The following is a 23,959-nucleotide window of genomic DNA, read 5'->3' on the forward strand; positions in this document are numbered from 1 at the left end:
TTTAAATAAAACTTATGCATGATTAAGTTTTCATTGCTATTCCACTGCATCTCTTTCGCCTTGCACTGGAGTAGTTATCATTTCTTTATCAGCTTTCGTATAACACACATTATAGAATACAAACACAAACAAATAACACAGTAAGTTAATATAAAAAAAGTTCATTTATAAAATAGACATCAAACTATTAATACACATTATTTACTTGTAATAATCATAAACTCATGATAATTATATTAGACTCGACTATCCAAATGAAACGTTGATGTGAAATATCGGGAGGTCCTGCACTTATGGTTGTCTCCATTCCTCATATAATACATCATCATGTTATCCACAAGGTTAGTTTGTTAACAACTATGACCAAAATCGATCCATAGACCAGAACCTTCTACCACTTCAACCACATAACTCATCCTTCTCTACATGAGACTATATGGTTGTTAGAGTATCAGGATAAGTTCCAGCCAGCACTCTCAAATAAACCCTTACACTAATTAATTACAAACACTAATTCTCTTCACGGGATCCCAAGTCAAACTAATACCAATTAAATTTCATAAGTTAACTCATAACAAAGGTTAAGTCAATGATGCAAATATACATACAAATCAATAATTCAATCACTCATTATTTTATCCAAAATGGTCAAGGTTATCAACAACCTAAATTATTGGAATATATGCATGCAACTAATTAAAGATCTGTCCAGTCAAAGTAAATAACAATATATCTAGAACATATTGTAAAAATTTCAGTTTGATTCGATGGTTAATGAAATAGAAATCTTAATTTACCGAGATGACTTAGAAACAAAATTAAGGTGGTGTTAAGTTCCCTAATAAATACGAAACTAATTTCTATAAATACAGGCATCTAATTAAAAATCCAAGTGGTCAAAGTGAATCATTGTATCTTATGAACCATATATCAAAACTTGAGGTTAATCTAACGGTTAACCATATGAAAATTGATGTTGTACCGAGACTAAAAAACAGAAAACTAGAGTGGTGATCAATTCACTCAAGAATGAGAAATTAATTTCTTTAACTATAGACATTCAATTAATAATATGAATGGTCAAAGTGAATTATTATGTACTATGAACTATATATCAAAATTTTAAGTTAATCTAAAAGTTAACTAGGTGACAATTGATGTTTTACCGAGATGACTCAAAAACATAACTAAATTGGTGATCAATTCACTCGAAAATACGAAATTAATTTCTCTAAGCGCATACCTACGAATAAAAATTTGAGTGGTAAAAGTGAATTATTATGTCTTATAAATCAAATATCAACCTTTCATGTTAATCTGACAGTTAACTATGTGAGAATTGATGTTTTATTGAGAGGACTCAGAAATAGAACTAAAGTGGTGATTAGTTCACTGAAAAATACAAAACTAATTTCTCTAAGTACAGACATTCAATTAATAATCTAAGCGATCAAGTTGATAAAATAGGTCTTAGGAAATATATCTAAAATTTTAGGTTCATATAACAAGTTAACTAAGAGGATATTGAGGTTTTACCGAGATAACCCGGAAAACAGGAAAAGAAAACATAAACAAGAAAACCAAGACCCCACAAGTTGACATGATCGCTCCCCTTATGCTCATATTTTATATATTCAGATTCTTCATCCTAAAACATACAATTATCGTACAAAAAGAAAAGAGTTAGCTTCCTTACCTCTTTTCTAGTATTTTCCTTCAATTTTCAAGACAAATTGCAAGTCCTCCTTCATCTTCCTTATTTTCCTCTCTTGAACCAAGTATAGTCTTTCCAAGAAGACTCTTTCTCCAAAACTCACGTTGCTCCTTCTCCCAAAACTCATGTTGGTGGCTAGTCTCTAAGGTGTCCCACCATTTCATGGGTCTTACAAGAGGAAGCCTAGAAATTCATTTTTCAAATAAATGTATTTTAATATGAAGAAGAAATAATATTTATTCAATTTTAATTTTAATTAGTTAGTTCATTTTAAGTGAAATAATATTCTTTTGAATAAAAATCTTTGAATAAAATCGATTGGAACATTATTTTCTTCGAGTAGATATGTTAATTTTTTTTTCAAATGGATCTATTTTATTCTTTTCTTTTTTATTTTCTAAATTGAAGAGAAAAATACAAAATTAAAATTACGAAAAAATAACTTAAAATCATTATTTAAAATTTTTGGATCAAATTTAATTACTTCAATAGAAGGAATAAAAAAATAATATGTGATTTTTTTAACATAATATGAAATTAAATTTTTTATTATTGATTTTTCTGGGATATTTTTAAAAATATAAATGTCAATGATAATAATGTTGTAAAACTTGAAACTTATCTTTTATTTCTCATCCATCCTTTTCTACACATCACTAAAATAATAAGAATTTATTAAAAATTATAACAACAATTAATATCTTCATAATTTTTCCTATATAATATCTTTTTAAAGAAAAATCTTTGAATGAATTTAATAGCATATTAGCAATTGATTTTCTTGGTTTAATCATTTCATAGGTTTGTGTTTTTTTGTTGGAAGTCGCAAATCGGTCTCTTAAATTTTCTTTTGTCTCGATTAGGTTCCTAATTTTAAAAAATTAAAACAAAGTGACCTTTGTCATTAAATTGGATAAACAATGTTAAAAAACAATGATGTGACTCAGTGAACAGGTTAATGACATGAAATCAAATCAATTAGATCATACTACGTCATCATCTTCAACTTAAAACCACAAACCCTAGCCACTAGACCATCGCGAAGTTGCCATTGAATCGTACCGTTAACCACCAATGACTTTCACACGCAAGCGCGCCACCATTGTACAACCTACATCGCGAGCCTCAATCCGTGAATCCACCTCGCGCCTCCATCCTCCACGTACAAATGAATGAACTATCGCACTTTGTCACAGATCTGTAGCAACCACCAACAGAAGACACCCGCAATTCCTTTTCACATATCTGCACATCGCAAGTTCTTTCGTGGAAAAATCTCACCTTCACTACTAGAAACAACACCATAAATCCCTACACCACAAAGACGACCACCATGAAACATCAGATCTTTCCACCATTGCGATTGTAACACCAACAACCTCGTGAAATCTTGATGTCGCACTCTCTAGACCTTACGCCACCATTCGAACAAAACCCTAAATCACGCCATCATCCATTGATGTATAGACCACCATAATCACTTACACCTCCTTCATCGCACAACCCATTCATGCCACCGCCACAAATCCATGAGCAACCTAGAAGAACAAGAGCCAAGGACCACTCCATTACATCATCACAAGCTCTAATTTGAAGATCCATTGCAGAACCTCACCTCCATCAACCTCACACGTTGGCGTCAAACGACCACGAAGATGAAAAATGACGTTGGAATTCACCACCACACCAAATCTGATCACTAACAATAACCTCGCCAGTCACAGATCCATAAGCCTCATATCTCAAAAATCAGAAACATTCAATATACTTGATCGCATGATAAAGGCCAACCACTACGACAAGGATGTAGACCACCAACACGACCATGCGCGCCTCCTGCGATAATGACTCCTAACACTGTGAGTACCTCATACTATTGTAAGCCATAGGGTTCTCCACACCGTCACGAGAGAAGAAGTAGTGCACGTGAGTTGGTTTGCTCCACCATTGCAAAATGAAAACAAAACAAAATTAGTAATTTCTCAATTATTTGGCCCAAAACTCATGAGACACAAGAAAATACTAACATACCAGTGGTGGTTTTGTGGAGATTCAGTAGTGGCTCGTTAAAAAAGTAAAAATCGAAGATGAAAATTGAATATTGTAGAGATTCGACTAAAAACTAAATTTTGGGAGGAGTTTTTTATTTTTTTCAAAGAAGAAAAAAATAAGAAAAGTAATCATTGAAAATAATAATAAAAGAATTTTTTTAGAATTTTACAATATTATTATTATTATTGTTATTTTTATATAACATTTACCAACTCAAATCATCACATTTGCAGAATCAATCAAAGAATATTCCCAAATTTTCATCATACAACTGAAATTAAGCAAATATGGAAACCTACTCTCAATTCAACATGTCATATTCATCAAACAACTTAATCATTCATGCAATTCACAATACAACCATACAATTAGCAATTTCAATATCTCTATAATTCAAAAACAATGCAATTAACTTCCATTACCTATAAGATAGCTAAAACAACTTTAAAACCCAACTCCCTTTAGGCTCATAGAATGCCCTATTTTTACCTAAAAACAACATAAACACAATTAAACGTTTCATTGAGACCACTAATCGGTAGAGACTCTTATAGAAGATTCAAATATTATATGTAAGCTAAAAGAACTCATATGTGAAGAAAGATTAAACAGATAAAGAAAAATGTAGAGAACCAACTTACTGTAAAAAGGAACTGATCGATTAGAACTGAAGAGTTCGCCAAAAGAAACACTCTAGTAGTCTCCAATCTTCAAACAAAGGAATGGGATGTAAGAAAGCTTAAAGAGAAGTGAGAAAACTCTAAAAAGTTATTTCTAGAAAGATGGTGTATTTTTAAATAATGAAACTTGGTTATAAAACTTTTATTTATACTTTAACTTTTTAATATTAAAATAATTGAGTATCATTGCTTTAAGTGTTCTAAAATACTATTTTCTATATTGTTACAATTTAATTGATCATAAATAATAACAAATTTAACAAATTTAAGTTCAAATTATATATATTTTAGAATTTGTTTAAAAAAATGAATAATAACAAATTTAAGTTCAAATTATATTAAGAAAATCATAAACTATTTTTTATTTTATTTCTTATTTTAAAATAATTAAAATTTGAACTCAATAACTCTAATTAATTATTTTCAATTGCTTTTCACAATTTTGACTTTTGTTTTTCTCATTTTTAGAAAAACAAAAACAGAGTAAGAAAATTCTAAATATATGATATGGAAAAATAATATTCTAATGTCATAAATATGATATGGAAAAATAATGTTCTAATGTGTTTATTTTAAAAAAATATCTGAAAAGTTATTATTCCGAGAAATAAAATTAAATAAAATAAAATTAGTACTATATTTGGATATTTTTTTTTAAGAGAGATATAACGTATGTTCAATTATATTAATTTTTGTCTCTGTGAAAGTGTGTATGCTTCTTGTCGGCGTACTAAGTTCAAATTGGATATTATTATGAATTTGAATATCCCAATTGTGCTATATTCTAAATGTATCAATAATATGTCATTATATAAAATATTATTAAAATAAAAAAAATAAAATAAATACAAAACATGAAGATTTCATAGTATCACTATACCGACAAAATAGTAGCAGCGATGGTCAATAATTTTTTAATAAACTCTAATTAACCGAAAGATGTTTCAAGGGATTTTACATTTAAATTTAAACTTAAATATTTATTTTGTGATCGTGTTAAAAGGTAAATTTTTTTTTAATAACAGTTTTAAAATATAGATATTTAAATCCTAGACTTTTAAATTTGTATCAATTCACTCTAACGTGTGGCTGGTATTTTTTTTCTCTCTCCTCAGCTCTACCTTTTTCTCTCTCTTTTCTATTTTTCTCACCGTTAATTATCTGTCACGTTTTTCTCTCTTTCCACCGTTAAGTTATGCTCTTCCTAACACTATTAAGTACTATAAAATGATATAGACTGAGATATTTGACTAAGTGCGATATCGCTGTTTATAGTTACACATTACATGTCAGTGCCACAGTTTTATTTGACTAAGGGAATCTCTCTCCCAGCCGACGTTGGCGGCGAGCGCGGCCTCGCGCTGTGGAAGAAAAAGGCTAAGAAAAGGGGAAGAAAATGCATATTTATCTTGCCATCGTACACATTAATTTATTCATTTTATACTGTTTCCATTTTGCAGTGATGAACTTGAACAAGTCACTGAGCCTTCCGAGCATTCTTGAGGTTTCTTACAGTCATAACAAGCTTTTGTCTTTCACCTTCTACCTCTGCAAATTTGAGACTCATTTCTGAGTATCTTTGTTGTAACTCTTTAAGCTCAGTTTCCATTAAGTTGTTTCCTTCCTTCAACAGCGATAACTCAGCTAAAGTTTCACAAAGATTGCTATCTCCATTATCATCCACTGTGGATCTTTCTGCTTCTTTCCCCGGCAAATATAAATTACTGCAATGAACAGAAAGTGATCAATAATGAAACAAATGAATATGGTTGAATGTGATTTTCAGAAACTATTAGCAACATATTACAACTTCCACATTCCAAACGTGATTCATCCATCTTTAAGGTTTCTAAACACACTTATAGGCATACCGTGTAATCATAACAGGTATTAAATTATGTATACTTGATGTTGTACAGAAAATATAAAGAACACAGACCTATTCAACAATGTCAATGCAACACCGTTTTCCTCAGCCACGCTGGTAGTATCATTTGAAGTAGTAATACCCTTATCCTCATCAACCTGTTTGAAATGCAAGACATTTATATTTATTACTGATATATGATTCAATAAGGTCATAGACCAACACTGCAATAATTATTACTATGAAACCTTGCCTAAGAAAAATGATAAATAAAAGAAATAGTTGGAATATTCTTGTTTGCATCCTTCATCAGAGCAGTTTAATGGATATGGCAGTTGACACTAAGACTCTCGATTTTTAATTTATATATTTTTGCAGATTGCTTGAGTTAATAAGTATACCTTTTGCAAAGCAATGCTTTGATTGAATTCCTCAACTTTGTCCTCCAGTTGCTCGATTTTGGATTGGAGCTCCCTTTCCTTCTCCAAAAATGAAGAAGCTGCATTTCCAAAGCAGTTTCCTTGGACTTTATCATGCCCCGCCACAAATAACTCTTTTGTTAATATACTTCCCTCAACTCCTAGAGAAAAACAAATCATCCTAAGAAAATGCATGCGAATAGAAGAATTAGCTTTTGGGATTTGTGAAGTTATTACCTCAAGTGTTTTTATTTTCTCCTTCAGATTTGCTATTTCTTTTACACTATGAGGAATTGAACCACCTTTTTTATTCTTTAATGGTACAATTTATGCTACTTGATGATGGTAGGAAGAGCAGAAGTTAATGGTGGAAGAGAGAGAAAAAGGTGACAGGTAATTAATGATGAGAGAAATAGAAAAGAGAGAGAAAAAGGTAACAGGAAGAGAGTAGACGAGAGAGAAAAAAAGTGCAGTCACGTAAGCGTGAAGTTAACGCCGTTTCTACCAACTTAACGGATAGGACTAAATTGATACAAATTTGAAAACATAGGAACCAAATATCTAAATTTTTAAAATTGGATACTAAACAGAAATTCACCTCTTAACATAGGGACGAAGTAAGCATTTAAGCCTTAAATTTACTAATAGATACCTTGGTCGGTATGAAATCTGTTAGAGAGATTCATTGATAACCCATCACCATAATTATTGAAGGCTTCGCCTTTCGGTAATTGTTTGTCAATAAATTAAAATTTTCTTTACCTACGAATATTTTTGTACTATCATAGTTACCGAAGGTTCATATCCATTGATAGTTTGGGCGGAAAATTTTCTGTCAAATCTGCAAGTATATTATATTATATTAAAGAGATATGAGTGAGAAGAATAAGAGAAGAAGAAGAGGAAGGAGAAAGAGTAAGAGGAGAAAATTTTTGAGGTAGATGATGGTGGGTGTCGTGGAAGTTAGTTGGTGGTAGGTGTCGGTCAGCACAATGATGATATTGATGATCATCAGTGAAGCGTACATGTGCTATTCCAGTGTTGGTGATGATGATGGCCAAAGTTAGAGGAGGAGAGGGGAAGAGGAAGACAAATAAGAGGAGGAGAAGGAAAGATGAAGACAAATAAAAGGAGGATGAGACCTCAAAAGATGAAAATAAATTTGTAGTGATGATAGTGGCACAGCGGCTGGTCAACAACGTGAACAAAAAAAAACGTAAATGAGAAAGAAAATGAAGACGAGGAGGAAAAATGAGACTCAATTGTCCATTTTATCAATGAATATTACTGATAAACATTTATCCATATATTTATGGTTGCTGGTATTTACACTAGTGCAGTAAAGGAAAACGACAATAGTTATTTTCGCCTATCCGCAACAGTTCTACAACCGAGATATATACGAAAAAGTGATAGGCTTTTTGCCTCGGTTTAGAACAGCGGCAAAAAGGTGTATGCTTTTGCCTCGGTTCAAATGCAACCGAGGCAGTAAAGGGTGTTCCTGTTTTTATTTTTCTTTTTTGCCAAACTTTTGTCAAAATTGTCCATAACAGTCCAGAAGCATATTTTCATCAACAAATCAACCAATTTAATACAACAATTCAAAATTATTTGATATTTCTATGACCATTATATCAATCTAATCACCAAATAACAATAAAATTGCTAGTCCTATAACCAATATATCAATCTCACAACAATTATTATTAAACACATATCAATCTAATGACCAAATAACAATAAAATTAATAGTCCTATCACCAATATATCAATCTCACACCAATTATTATCAAACACATATCAATCTAATCACCAACTAATAATACAATTGTTAGTCCTATGACCAATATAATCTCACAGCAATTTTAATCAAACACACACCAAGAGAATGAATGAATTGTGGCGGCAGCAAAATGGAGAGCCCTTCGCGCTGGAGTATGGAGGCAACACCAGAGAGGAAGAAAGTTGTTCCTTCGCATGAGAAAACGAAATGAAAGCAACGAGGTGGAGTCCTTCGAACGGCAGAAATGGAGGCACTATGGCGAAGGCAGCACCAGTGGAGACAAAGTTCGTTCGTTCGCAAGGGAAGAAAACAACACGAAAAGAAGAAGAAACGTGGTATGCGTTGTATAGGAAGTAGAAAGCTTGTGGAGGAGAAAGACAAATTCGTGTTCGCTCGTGGAGGAGGAAGAAGAAGCATTATTCGCGTGAGAAGAAATTTTTTGCGTTCTGGAAATGTAACCCCTGAAAACAATATTACCTCAGTTAAGTGGAAAACCAAGGCAATACACCCTCTACTGCCTCAGTTGTAACTGAAACTAATGCGTAAAACTTTTAGAAAATGAAATTTTGAAAATATGTTCAACCTATAGGCCTCGGTTCGCGATTAAATCGAGACATAAACACCTTATGACATTGGTTCTCAAAGAACTAAGGCAATACAAGTTGACATTAACGAATTTGGAACGTTCAGTTTCAACTGTCTACCAGGACATATTGCCTCGATTCTGCTCAGAACCGAGCAGTAGGTCATTTTCAGGGCTTTGTCAGTGGATATCAGTGCCTATAGAGGGATTTGGTAGGGTCTTTTGCCTCGGTTGGTCAGAGACCCGAGGCAGTATCAGTTGACAAAAGGAATTCATAACGTTCAAATTAGATTTTACAGGTTTGGCAGGACATACTGCCTCGATTTTATGCCTTGGTTGGTCGGGAAATTAAGACAGTAGATCATTTTCGAAAAAGGTATCAGATGAAGAGTTTGACTTGCAGAAAGAACAAGTGTTTTCTAAGGGTTATGTGTCTCAGTTGCTAACTTAACCAAGACAATAGGCCCCTTACACTTCGGTTCCCTATGAACCGAGATATATAACTTTACAATAATTACAAAAGTATCACCATGTTTTGATATATGTTTCAGTTTTTACGAAACCAATATATAACGTGTTAAAAACCTCTCTTGTTTTTAAATAATTATATCTATATATTGATAGACTTTATCGATCACTACTTTATTAATGAATTTTTATGTCTCAATATTGTATCAACAAACATGATTTAATATTTATTATTATGAACAAATACTACATTATTATTTTTATGAATATAATAATTCTTCTTTTTTGTGGTTGTTAAAACCTTGGGGCTTTTGCTTTGTTGTTATCAATAAATACCAAATAAGCAAACGGCAAAGAAAAAGAGAGAACCTAAAATATATAATTTATGTGACTCTTTTGGACGTGTATTATAATTTTATTAATTGTAAATGCAATAGCTTTGTTTAAAAGATATTATTAAAACTTTTTTATGACAATTTTTATTATTTATTTAAATTTAAAAACAGTTTATTTTCAAATATATAATTTATATTTATTATTTTATTTCTCATATAAGTCACTTAAAATATGTGGTGATTAAATATCATTTGTAAAACTATTACATTTCACATCAAGATCTTTGCACATATTTATTCATTTATGAGATTATGCGTATCCTTTGGATCGATATATACGTTTAGTAATATTGTTAAATATTTACAACAATTATGTGATAATGTTTAAAAAAAATAAAAACACGTGAGAAGCAAATGTAAGAAAAAAAAGTTTACGTGAAAAATTGGATACATTGCATGAAGACATCATCCATACCACGCAAAACACATTTCATGCTTTTTACAGAGATTTCGGCAAAAGAGTGAAAGCGACTGATATTTTCTAAGCAGAATTTGAGAACAATTTGTAAATAAATTTTTTATAGTGTAAATCATATGTATAAATCAAATGATAAATTAATCCTCTAAGGAGGTAAAAGAAATTTAGAATATGATTTTTTTATAAAACTCAAACACCAGAGCTTTTGTAGGAAAAATTAAACTTCTCTTCTTGGTGTTGGATAATATTTTCTGAAAGTAATATTATACTATTTTCAAAATTTTAATAAATTGAAATTGCTACATGTTTCACATTGAACAAAAAATTATTTATTTTAAAAAGTCTATATGTACCAGAATGATTTTATTTAAAAAGTCTATTTATTTAAATAAACTGTCAGAGGTTTAAAACATGAAGTTATTAATGAGACGTGACAGACCAGAATTCCAATTTCCTTATGATTGTGTATCATGCCTTAGAATTTCATGGAAAGGAAAATTCTATTATTATTTCCCTTCTCTCTTAGGCCTAATATTTATTTATTTTAATTGTGATCAAGAAATTCTTAATAAGTTTGTTATCAAATCCTCCTCACAATATTTGTTAGCTATTTCTACCAAAAAAAAATATTTACAAAACGTGAGCATCCGTATTAGACCATCTTTATTTTATATATTCTTATAATGTAAGGTTCTATATTTAGACCTTTTCTTTTTATCTCATATCAGTATGATATAATAAAAAAAATTTAGATTTTAAAATTATGATTACTGTATACTAAAGAAAAAAAAAGGTAATGTTTAGCAACGAATTAACAAAAAGTGTATTGAAAATATAAATTTTGTGTGTTGTCTAAAAATAATATAATATATTTTAAAATTAAAATTAGTGGTGTATTTTAAAAATATGGATAACAGAAAAAACTATAAAACACAAGCAAAATTCCACATTTTCTCTTACAATTTAGTGTATATACTATAAAAAATAATATCTAGAGATTAATTGGTAAATAATGTCAAATTTATCTTACATATTATAAATTCTAAAACTTTGAACATCAATGCATTGACTTTTTTTTAAAGACAGATCCCGGATAAATTAAATATGTTAAACGGTAAACAATTATAAACAAATTATTTTACAACATTTATTCTTAAAGATGTTAATTGCAGAAGAAAAATTGACAGCTAGAGTTCTACTTTTAGAAAACACCAAAGAAAAAGGAAGGACAAAACAGTGTACATAATCAAACATTGATATGACAAATACTTGTACAGAAATTAATAGAGAAATAAGAAGCACCCATGTTTCTATAGATATATTATAATTATTTAATGAGATAATAATCATAAATACCGATACTCTCATCTCCCTATTTAATGAAATTAACATTATTTTTCAAAGTTACATGTTTCCAAAACATATACAATAAATTAAAGATTTTTAATTTATTTTTAAATACAAATACGTTAACTACTTTTACCTGTAACAATGAAGCAAAATAAATCTGAAAGCAATATGTCATTTTATAAAAATTTAGTTCTTACAAGTTTATGCTTGGAAATCAGTAATAATAAGATAAATAATCAGAATGACAATATGAAAATAGTATGTAATTAAAATATTTACATAATTAAATATAAATATTGATATATTTCTTTTTAAAATAATAAAAATATAGCAATAAATATTTTAATGAATAAATTATCTATCTATTTCTATAATTAATAATTATAGAATTGCAGATACCTAATGGCCATTTGACAATTACTACTGCTGTTGCATAGATTTTTCCCTCCAGAATGTATAGATTTGAGTCGTAACTCTCACCATTTTTGGCAATCATTATAAATAGGAACCTCGTTAGCCAAGAGTGACCACAGTTTAGCTCTAATTTCTTTATACTTACCATTTTCTTCCTTTTGAATTCCCAGTATATCTATGGATTTCGCCCCCCTGCACCTTCAATCGCTTCTCATTTCTTTATTTGTTGTGATTTGTGGTTTTACCATTATCAGAGTCTTGAGATATCACATGATTCAGAAGCCTAAACTGCCTCCAGGTCCTAAACCATGGCCTATACTTGGTAACCTTCCTCAAATGCTCTCAAACAAACCTGTATTTCGATGGATACACAATCTCATGCAAGATATGAACACTCAAATTGCATGCATTCGTCTAGGAAATGTCCATGTAATTCCAGTCACATGTCCCTCCATTGCTTGTGAGTTTTTGAGAAAACACGATGCTGAATTTTCTTCAAGACCACTGACCATGGCCACTGATATCATGTCCAGTGGTTATAAGACCATAGCTATTGTACCCTTTGGGGAGCAATGGAAGAAAATGAGGAGAATCTTCGTCAACGACTTGTTCTCCCCTCTCAGACACCACTGCTTTCAACACAAAAGGAACGAAGAAGCTGATAACATTATGTTTTATGTGTACAACAAATGCAACAATGTGAAGGATGGGGGCCTTGTGAATGTCAGAGATGTTTCACAGCACTACTGTTGCAATGTCACGAGGAAGTTGATTTTTAATACAAGGTACTTTGGAAAGGGTAGGGTGGATGGAGGGCCAGGGCCAGAAGAAGTAGAACAAGTGAATAACATTTTCACATTGCTTAAACACGCTTATGCATTTTCTGTTTCTGATTATCTGCCATGGTTGAGGGCTTTTGATTTGGATGGGCACAAGAGGAAGGTGAAGAAAGCAATGAGAACGATGGAGAAGTATCATGATCCAATGATTGAAGAGAGAATGAAGCAATGGAAGAATGGAACAAAGAGCGTTGAAGAAGACTTGTTGGATGTTCTGATCTCACTCAAAGATGACAATGACAATCGTACTTTGACGATGAAGGAAATCAAGGCGCTTACTATAGTAATACATCACTCCTTATCACCTTTTTTAGAAGTGCTAGATTAATCTAATAACTTACCTTTTTAAAAATAAATAATTTTTTACTTTTTTTAATCAGCAAATATTATCTAATTCTTATGATTAGAATATTGTTTTTAATCATTTTAATTTTTTTATTTGCCTACTTTATTTATTTTAGAAATAATTTGCCTTTTTCTAATCGGAAATATTATCTAATTCTTGCGGTAACGTAAATATTATTTACGTAATTTATGGGGAAAAATATTTTATTTATAACCATTTATTATATCTAAAACCGAAATATTTTATTAAAAGATATAAATGAAATTATTCAAAAGGACTTATCTTGAAGTGACATGGTTATCTACCTATCATAAATCCTATTTAAACGAATCAAAAGACTTATACATAAATAATTAATGTGTTGAATTCAAAATTGAATAATGTTTTTCCTTTTATTAAAAATAATCCTTTAGTTACCAGGTTTTATTTTCCTACTTAATCTGAGATGACTGTATGAAAAATATTCTTTGAAAGAGGGATCATACCAGCAGTGTAACATATACACATTGATACATATTCTGATTGGCCTAAAATGTGTAAAAGTAACACAATGTTAACACTTTCCAAATTCACGGCAGAAATTATAATAACCATTCACATCTATTGCTTTGTTTCTATGCATAAACAATTTTACAATGCAAATACAAACTACATATACGAATCAAGAGAAAAAAATATGCAGGAACTTATGCTTGGAGGAGCAGACAATCCATCGAATGCAGTTGAATGTGTCCTTGCAGAAATGGTAAGTCAACCCCATATACTTCAGCAAGCTACTGATGAAGTAGACAAGGTTGTCGGTAAGCAAAGGATGGTACAAGAATCAGATATTCCAGAGCTCAATTACGTAAAGGCTTGTTTGAGAGAAGCCTTTCGCCTTCATCCTGTGGTACCTTTTAATCCTCCCCATGTCTCGAGCAATGACACAATGGTGGGAAACTATTTTATTCCAAAGGGTAGCCATGTACTACTAAGCAGACATGGACTTGGACAAAACCCTAAAGTGTGGAACGAACCACACAAGTTCAAACCTGAACGTCATCAAAAGAGTGATGGAACTATGGTTGTTTTGTCAGAACCAGATTTGAAGTTCATATCATTTGGCACAGGAAGACGAGGTTGTCCTGCAGTTATACTTGGCTCCACCATGACTGTGATGTTATTGGCCAGGCTGATCCATGCATTTTCCTGGAATGCACCTCCAAATTTATCAAGTATCAACACTCTTAAGTCTGACAATGGTGGTATGCTTGCTGAAGCACTTGTGTTAGAAGCCAAACCAAGATTAGCATCAGAGTTGTATCACAGTTAAATAAGTACATGCAAATGAAAGTTATTATGTGTGCTTTACTTTTTTCCTTTTTAAATAAAGATTAAGAAAATTGTTACTGTTGCGTCTGCAGCCCAAGGAAAAATCTCCCTTTGACTTTAAACTCCTTATCCAGGCATTGTGTTATTTTCTTAATGTCAGAAATGGAATCTCCTAAAGCAAGATCATGAATGAATTTTTAATATGGTGCTTAGTGAACAAAGAGTGATAAAGAGAGACTACGTAAATTTAAACTGTGCATCCCTTTTAGGATTTTGCTGGGTTCGCGTTTCATGGTTAAATTTGTTGTTGGAAAAATTTGTTTATTTTCTTTCTGTTTCGACCGGATCCGGGGAGGCCCTGTTAAAACACTCATAAACGGAAAGACTGGCGGATGGAAGATTTCGCATGCAACGGATCGGACGGACGCTTGATGCGGCGGACGGAAGATTTCTCACCAGCTGAAGCAGATCGAGCGGCTCTGGCGCTTGGGAGCATTAGGAGCTGACGAGAACCGGATGGACTCTGCTGAATCCCACGAACTGAAGAAGACCGGGCCAAGACCGGACGGATGGTTATCTCTTGGCCGAGGGTTGGACGCGTTGGGAAGGGTTTCTCCCTATGCACTCCAGGTGGTCGTCCTCCTACTCCAAGCCGGGCGGTCGGGTACCTGCCAAAGGCACTCCGACGCTCAAGTCAGTAATATGACAGAGCGGTCTGTGATGCATGAATATATTGCATCGTAACTGTCCAGAACTCATACCTGAAACCTTTATTTATACTGATTGTAATGGGCTTTTACCTTTAGTGGGCCTGATAACGGCCCAATCATACTTAATCTTCGTTAAGGGCTTTAATAAGTCTTTAACCGTGTAGTCGATCCAGCGCGGGTCGGTTAGGAAGGATGGTCGGCCAGGGATGTCAACCTGGGTGGGCGGCCATCTGGTTCTGTTGTCCGGTCACACTGGACGCTCGGTCCTGATTGCCCACCTGAGTGGACGTTCGGTTTATGAATGACCGACTTTGGAGGGTCACTCAGTCCATGTGTGGTCGGACAGCGTTAACTCTAACGCTCGGTCTTGATGTTCGACCGGATAGACGTTTGATTCATGAAAGGGATGACCGGACGGTACACTTTCTTTTGTTGTTAATAGGATTATCTTCTCTCAATGAAAGCACTAGTAGCTGCTTTTCCTATTTCCATCACCAACGACACACCTGGGTTCGTGTTCTTGTCAATTTTAGTCTTTTTCGATTGATTACAACCACATCACGATTCCAACCAACAATTTCTGAAAGATCAGAGCAAACATCTAAATTTCTACACTGAATTCTAATTTCACTTAATCAATTCTCAATTTCACATCAATCCCTGATTTGGATGATAGGACCTAAAGCCTATTAGTGAACCCTAATTTCGCGCAATATGAAAACATTTCCAATTTGATTTTAATTAAATTTTGCTATTTTGTTAATGTTTTTTAAAATACCAAAATCCACATCACTCATCCGGATAAAATGCCATCAGTTTGTCACCTTTAATTAACCCATGTCAACGTGTCACATCAATTGCCATTTAACTACGTTCAGCCAATTTAAAAACAAAGTCCAATTACATCAATAATTCACAAGTAGAGATCTAATAGAGAACAAAATGAGTGAAGAATCAATTTGAGACAAGTAACAAAAATAAAAACTTCATGAATGATTTAACCTTTTTAATATATAGATCCCTTCCAAATTCCAAAAAAAAAACTAAATTGAGAGGACTATTTTTGTTTTTTTTTAAGAAAAAATATTAAAAAAGTAAACATTAAAAATAATAATAAAAGATAATTAGTTTAGAAATTTACAATATTATATAGTTGATCATAAATATTTTTATTGTAATATTCTTAGTTTTAAAAAACTCATAAATTATTTTTTATTTTATTTCTTNAACCCTCGGCTATGCTCTTCATATTTGGCTTTATGCATGTCATTTATCTACAGATTATGGGTTTGCAATTTCTTAACCAAAGCATCCTTCTCCAATCATACATCACGCATAGTCTTACTCAGGTTTCGATTGAAAGCTATGAGCACGGTCAGTTGCCCTTTAACATTAACAACAGTTTCCTCTACCTCCTTGTTGCGTTTTGTCAAATTGTCAATTGTTTGTTCCAGTTCATCATTTTTCTTTTTTAGCTCTTGAGCATTTGCGTGGGCATTCCCCAATATACGTTCGACATCTACTATCATTCAGACTAACTCTGCCTACTTTTCATCACATTTGAAGTAGGCAACAATAGCTTCTTCAAGCTTTATACTTAGGCTCTGGTTTTCATTCTGAGGCTCATTTAGTTTAGCTCTTAGTTTACCCCTATCAGAGGCATATGCCAACTTCCAATTTTCTAATGCTGCCCGACATGATAATTCTGAGGTAAAATGAACTAACTATTGGTCATGCATGTGTTCAACTACTACATTCTTCTCGTCTTCTGCCAAGTCTATTTTGTGCACTAGGTAGAAGGTGGAACTCCATATTCCATCAGGAAGGGGTCGAGAAGGGGAGACGGTTTTCTTACCCTTCTTAGTGGCACCACCTTTTTTAGTTCCTTTTTCTGTTCTTTCTTTTCCTAGCGGGACCATCATCGATGATAATGGTGTTTAGTGGCACCACTTTTGTGATAGGCTCGGGAGATGATTGACGAATTGTCAATGTACGAGGCGGGCTCGTCCTGGGAGTGACTTCAGAGTCTGGCCAAGGAATATTCACACGACTTGGGGTCGCTTGGGTCTCAGCAATGCTCGGTGAGGCCTTAGATGACTCTCCTGGTCCAAATTTTGCAGCAGTCGCCTTGAACCAATTAATATTTGGATTTTTAGCTCCCATGATGCCTAGCAAATACCATGAAATTCAGCTTAGTTATAACCATATAGGAAATAAAGTAATAAACATAAAGTATCATACCGAACACCTCAGAGCTAAGGTCGTCCCATCCAAGACAATTTATTACTTTGCGGGAGGAGAGTTGGCGAGGCAAATTGTCAAGTATATTCAAAGTTTCCAGTTCTTCAAGCGTTATGTCAGATTGAGGCCATGAGGTTAACCTAATAGGGTTTTGCATCTAGTACAAGGAAAATTTAGGCAATCCTCCGTAAAGAAGTGTGGTCGGCCTAGGTCGGTTATTTATATTTTAAAAAGCTTGTCTTTAAACCCCTTAAAGGACAGGGGAAAAAGCTCGAACAACATGTTTCCCAGTTTAGATATTAAGGACACCCATCCTTGTTTTGCAATCGTCCTGGTACGATAGTAATACAAAAAAGTAGTAGGTGTTGGTGTTATATCAAGCACTTGACATATTACAACAAATGCTTGTATGTAACCCCAACTATTGGGATGTAGTTGGGAGGGCGTTGTGTTCAACGCTTTTAGTACGCCCATTTGGAAAGCACTGAACAACAGTCTTATAAACATCTCATGAAACATATAGGCATATGCAAAAAAGAAGTCATTGGGATGGTTGCCCTTCCCATGGAAGACTCTTTCGTTTTCTTTACATGCTGACAATTTAATCAGTGGACTAAATTCTAGGGTTTTTACTATATAATTATTCTCTACCCTATTTGTAAACAAAGTGCTAAACTCACTCATATCGCTAGAAGCCCATTGATATCCACTAATACTGGGAATGGTTTGCCCTAAATCTTCTTCCTCTTCGGGACCTTCAACCAGAACATTACCGTAGACGAAAACCCTTTCGTCGCTTAACATGGTTTCTTTTGTTCCCTCTGTATTACTTAGTTGGCTGGTAGTAGATGACGACTTTACCGGTGCAATCGGTGACACACCATCATCATTGCCTCACCTCTGCAAACTGAGTGCTTTGTGGAAGTAACTACTGGAAAAGTGGAACGATGTAGTGGGTCTATCGTATTTATACGAGGTAATTTCTGGAATAAGAGTCAACAAGAGTCGTTGGATGAACATTAATCTAAGGGTCGTGATTGCAAGACGGTGCAACTTCCCCAAGAGCGGGAAATGAAAATAACAATTCAATGGTGCAAGATCTTAATCCAACGGTACATAATTTTCATCTCTTTTGTTTTTATAGGTGCAAGAGCGGTTACACTACTGAGCCTCAAGTTAGATCCAATATTCAAGCCTATTATAAGTCCTATAGTTAACTATCGTTAACTCGGACTTGGAGGGCATATGTATGGTATACTATGTTACCCGACTGGTAAGTGATGAAATAAGTTACGCCAAACGCCAGATTCGACATAGTAACTGAACGATTTTCTACGTATAGTCTAAATCGATCGGTCTATTGTGTAAATTATAACTTAGGAAGGTGTAGTGGCCTTGTGGGTGTTGGGTGCAATTGGGCCAACGCTAATAGTGGTGCTATTGGGCCAGTGGAATGAGCAGGCAATCAATTAGCAACTCAGTAATAGATTGGTTAAGATAATAATAACATATTAAGAGTAGTTAAGATAAGGGTTAAATATGTTTTTCGTCCCTTAAGTATCACACGATTTTGGGTCCAAAATTCGAAACTTTTGTTCCTTTTAGTCCTCTTAGTTTTGAAACTATTACAATTAGTCCTTAAAATTGAACGACATTAAATTTTTTTTGATGTGGCAAACGGCGAGTCCACGTGTGAGGTCAGCAATCTCAGTTTCTATGTTAGGTGTCTGCAACGTATCTTTTCTTCTCTAAATCAGATTAGGGTTCTTCTATTCTGATTCATGATTTCACCGGAGCCGGTGGATTCATCGGCAGATCCAAAGCAAGACCCAAAATCGCAAGCCCAAAAAAACCCACGAAGGCCAAGCCTGATTCTGGTTCCTCTCCTTGAAAGCAGTCTCCCCCTTTGACTGCTCTACCTCTCCTCAAGCTCATCCCGTCTTCGCCAACACCGTCGAGGGCTTACGCTACCCCTTCCTCTTCTCCCTCTCCCATTTCGGAACCCTCCTCGACAAGTCTTACAAGAACATCATAAGGATGCTCAAAGGGAAGCCCTTTCGCAAGCCCGACATCTTCGTCACCATTCAGGACCTGCTCGATAAGGCCAAGAGCAAGGGCAAGGATGGGTTGGTCGTCGACGTTGGTGCCAACGTGGGTATGGCCAACTTCTCCGCCTCTACCATGGGGTTTCAGGTTTTGGCGTTTGAGCGCATGTTAGAGAATTTGCAAAAGATTTGTGAAGGGATTTACTTCAACCAAGTTGCAGATTTGGTCACTGTGTTTGAGACCGCTGCGTCGGATCGTGTTGGTAACATTACTGTTTATAAGGTTATCTTTGTTGCTTTATTTATTTTTTTAATTTAATTTTTATGTGCTATTTTTCGAGCTTGAATTGAATTTATGTTGTAGAAGGAGGCTTGTTTTAGTTGGATACCAGTTCTGTTAGCTGGGAAAGAATCATTTGAAGTGCTTAGAGAGAAGAAACGTAGAGAAAATTGTTGTTGATGGAAATAGATAAATTAATAAAGAACTATTTCTATTAGTGGGAAGCAACACACTCAGTGAAGTATTGGTAAACATCCCCAGAAACTATGGAAAATTTAGAAGGGAAAAGCACAATAAGCATGTTTGAAGAAAAGAACAAGATGGAATCCCGATCATCTATAGAATCCGATGGAAGCATAGAAGTTGGAACATGGAAAGATGAATTTGATTTTTTTTGAACTGGCAAGAATGGAAGAATTTGGTGCAAGGTACTAGAGCTCAAAAACATGGTCAGAAGGAAAGAGAGACATCTAATGTGCAATAAAAGCGTAACGAGGAAGATGACATTACACGTTAACTCGTCGTTTGCCACATCAAACAAAAGTTAGCGCCATTCAATTTTAAGGACTAATTGTAATAGTTTCAAAACTAAGAGGACTAAAAGGAACAAAAGTTTCGAATAGAGACTAAACCTAAAATCGTGTGATACTTAAGGGACGAAAAACATATTTAACCCTTAAGATAATAATAACATATTGGCAATTAATATATACATAACGGTAATTGGGGCAATGTTAATTTAAAGCCCATAAAAAGCCTATAAATGTAGAATTAAGTTGCAGAAGCAAGCTTAATTGAATGAATTAAGTTCATAGATTAAAATATGACTTGATCGTCGGAGTGCCTTTAGTAGGTATCCATCACTCAAATTGGACTCAAAGAATTTGAAGCGGATGATTCAAAAGTTAGAAGATAAAAAAAGTGACCACAGAAATATATTTCTCTTGATCTTACTCAATTATATAAAAAAAACAAAAGTTATTAAAATATCCCTGTATCTAAAATTTGATATATATATATATATATATATATATATATATATATATATATTATATATATATATATATATATATATATATATTCATAACAACCACACAAATGTAAGGTTAATATCTATAATCTTGTGGACGAAACCACTTCGCATGTCAATTTTGGAAAGAAAGTTTATCACTCTGAAATTTATTCATAAGACCAGAAACACTGGATACACATGTTTCGCATTGACCTCGTTTGTTACAATTAGTCATATAAAAAACATTTATGAAAATTTGTACACATTTATAAGGGTTTCAAAATGATAAAAAAAATTAAAAGAACTTAAGTTCTTATTTAAATGACAAAATATTATGTAAAAGGATTAAAATATCTCGAATGTGCTATATATATATATATATATATATATATATATATATATATATATATTACGATTTTTTTAATCAGTAAAAAGTGAGTAACTTAATATGACAATAATGCATATTTATGAAATTTTATAAACGCTTTGCACTAAGATTAAATAAAAATTAATTAAAACGTGAATTCAAACATATTGACCTGGATCACGTGGGTAGCAGCACATTCATTATACGACTACTGAACTAGTGGCTCAGAACGGCCGAACCATATAAAATGGGAGACACATTCCTAGATTCCTTGGTTATGTAATACTGGAACATACACCTGTCAATTTCTTACATATACATCTTATTCAAATTATAATTTAAATACCTCAATGGCTTGAATAACATATATTTAATTGTGTTGTTAAAGTTAATACGCTTTTTTTGGTTAATTCTATGATATCATTATTAAAAAATTATTAATAATAACTAGAGACGAAAGATAGTTAGTCACTCTATTAATTAAGTTACATATCATGTTAAATACTAAAAATTATGTGTATCTAATATTGTTTGTATTATGAATAAAATTTTATAATTGATTTATGAATTAAAGTCTAAATTGATCTTTAATATTAATTATTAATATTTTAACTACTTATTATTAAGATTTTAGTTTATAAAATGATATTTAACTTAGTCAATATATAATGATTAATTATTTTTGTCTCTAATGATTGTTATTTAATCATTTTTTTATACCATATATGGCTCTAACATAACCATTTATCCAGACAAAATGGTGGACTCACAAGTATAAATTTAATTCATCATACTAAATTTCGGTTTAGCTCTAAATATTTGTAAATGTTCACATCCATCATCATTTGACAACAACATTATAGTTTCCATTCTCTCATTAAAGAATAGATAGTTGTATTAGAAGATATTATATTAAAATTTAATCTATCAATTAATGGAAAAATTGTAAATGTTATCAATAATGGTGACTTTGGTTATGTACAAACTCTTACAAATATTTATTTCATCTTCATTAACATTTTTGTTATCTATATATATTTAATAATGTTTTGTGTTTGTTCTACTTAAACAAAAAATCTTCTTTACTCATTTTCTTCTTAATTATCCACAATTGCATTTAATTGATATTTAAATTTAAATTTAAATTTATCAATCAAATTTCATGAACAAAAAACATACAAAAAAATAATGCGATTGTCAAATAAAAAATAATAACAATAAACTACCTAACAATATTTACAAATTTCACAAAAGAGATTTTTCGAAAAAAGAAAGCCATACATATAAGCTCTATTTTTTTTTTTTCAATAATTTTAGCACGAAATAGATCTATCTATAGTAAAAAGTTGCAGCATGTGGTTGGCCCTTATTATTGGCTATCCCAAGTATGAACCAATGACGCTATTGTGCAACAATAATCTTCTTGTACTCACCTACATAATTGCACTATCTGTATATCATCAGTGAAGGTACATATTAAAATTCAAAATTATTTGGTTTAATAATTTTCTTTTTATCTTACTCTAATATTCTTATTATTTAATAATATTTTGTATTTATTTTAGTTAAACAAAAATAATTACTATTTGTTCAATTTTTTCAAATTATATTTAATTAGTATTGAACTAAAAATAAAATAAATTTTCTTATCATATAAAAGTAAATATTGCTTCTAGGACACTATGATTTTTTTTTATAAAAAAATATATGTTTTATTCATTATAATATCTTCACAACTTTGGTCTTACATGATACACTTATAACATAATTAACATCCAACTTTATTTTTTTTCTTATCAATAATAAAAAAATCAATATAATACAATGAATATTTAAGATGCTTCAACTCTTTTGCATACCTACGAATATATATATATATATATATATATATATATATATATATATATATATATATATATATATATATATATATATATATATATAATTTTAAAATTTTATGAAAAATATTTCAATCAATAATATAATAATTTTAATCATAATGCATTTCAACAAACCATGTCAAATATAAATCTTTGATAAAAAAATCCGAACAAATTTAACAATATCAAATATAACTTTAATTTTAATATCTACTAAATTTTTAATAAAAAAATCAGCTCAAATTTATATAAACTTACAATGTCCACCTCAATAATTCTAAGTCCTGAAATTCTTGACAACTTTATTAATACAATACAACATTACATCTTCAAACTTAACAAATTATTTAATTACATAATTTTTTTTAATTTTTAATTACATAATTACAATAATTATAGTTATAAATTATTTAATTAAAATCATTTTATAAAAAAATTAATTTAATGAAAAAAATAATTAAAACCATGAAATTTATTTATTTAATAATATTAAAAAAATTTAATTCTTAATTACATATAATTTAAAATATTTTATATACATTTAAATACATTATTTAAAAATTATAAATTATTTCAAATAATAAACAAATTAAGAAAGTGAAAGTTTGTGAGGTTCACGACCTCAACACAAGAAGTCATAACCCTTACAATTTTAATTATTTTATACTTTTATTAATTTAAATAGTTTATATTTGATCTTTTTATTAATTTAAATAGTTTATAATGTGCATGAAATACAAAATGGATGATTCAACTTATAAATAATTAATTTTACATTGTTAATT

The 23,959-nt window shown here is 31.7% G+C and overlaps 2 protein-coding genes across 2 annotated transcripts; one reads left to right on the plus strand and one right to left on the minus strand.

The window, feature by feature from the left end:
- Nucleotides 1–5,713: 5,713 nt before the first annotated feature.
- LOC148198720 (uncharacterized) lies at nt 5,714–6,927 on the minus strand. The gene is made up of 3 exons (XM_088115896.1): nt 6,715–6,927; nt 6,386–6,471; nt 5,714–6,170 (listed from the first exon to the last, which is right to left on the minus strand). The coding sequence occupies exons 1-3, from the start codon at nt 6,925–6,927 to the stop codon at nt 5,924–5,926; spliced, it is 546 nt and encodes a 181-aa protein (XP_087972022.1). The 3' UTR covers nt 5,714–5,923.
- Nucleotides 6,928–12,320: 5,393 nt separating this feature from the next.
- LOC124824283 (isoleucine N-monooxygenase 1-like) lies at nt 12,321–14,728 on the plus strand. Its single transcript, XM_047296694.2, has 2 exons — nt 12,321–13,265; nt 14,011–14,728. The coding sequence occupies exons 1-2, from the start codon at nt 12,321–12,323 to the stop codon at nt 14,638–14,640; spliced, it is 1,575 nt and encodes a 524-aa protein (XP_047152650.1). The 3' UTR covers nt 14,641–14,728.
- The last annotated feature ends 9,231 nt before the right edge of the window (nt 14,729–23,959 follow it).

The sequence above is a fragment of the Vigna umbellata genome, chromosome 5 (assembly GCF_029865625.1).
Source record: "Vigna umbellata cultivar VRB3 chromosome 5, Vumbellata_1.0, whole genome shotgun sequence".
NCBI classification, from domain to species: Eukaryota; Viridiplantae; Streptophyta; class Magnoliopsida; order Fabales; family Fabaceae; genus Vigna; species Vigna umbellata.

Bases quoted from the DNA above. Each gene is read 5' to 3' on its own strand.
- LOC148198720 (XM_088115896.1), bottom strand. From the start codon at position 6,927: ATGCATTTTCTTAGGATGATTTGTTTTTCTCTAGGAGTTGAGGGAAGT. The intron at 6,472-6,714 runs GTATACTTATTA...CATTTCAAACAG, and splicing joins AAAGCATTGCTTTGCAAAAG to GTTGATGAGGATAAGGGTAT. The intron at 6,171-6,385 runs GTCTGTGTTCTT...TGTTCATTGCAG, and splicing joins GCATTGACATTGTTGAATAG to TAATTTATATTTGCCGGGGA.
- LOC124824283 (XM_047296694.2), top strand. From the start codon at position 12,321: ATGGATTTCGCCCCCCTGCACCTTCAATCGCTTCTCATTTCTTTATTT. The intron at 13,266-14,010 runs GTAATACATCAC...AAAAATATGCAG, and splicing joins AAATCAAGGCGCTTACTATA to GAACTTATGCTTGGAGGAGC.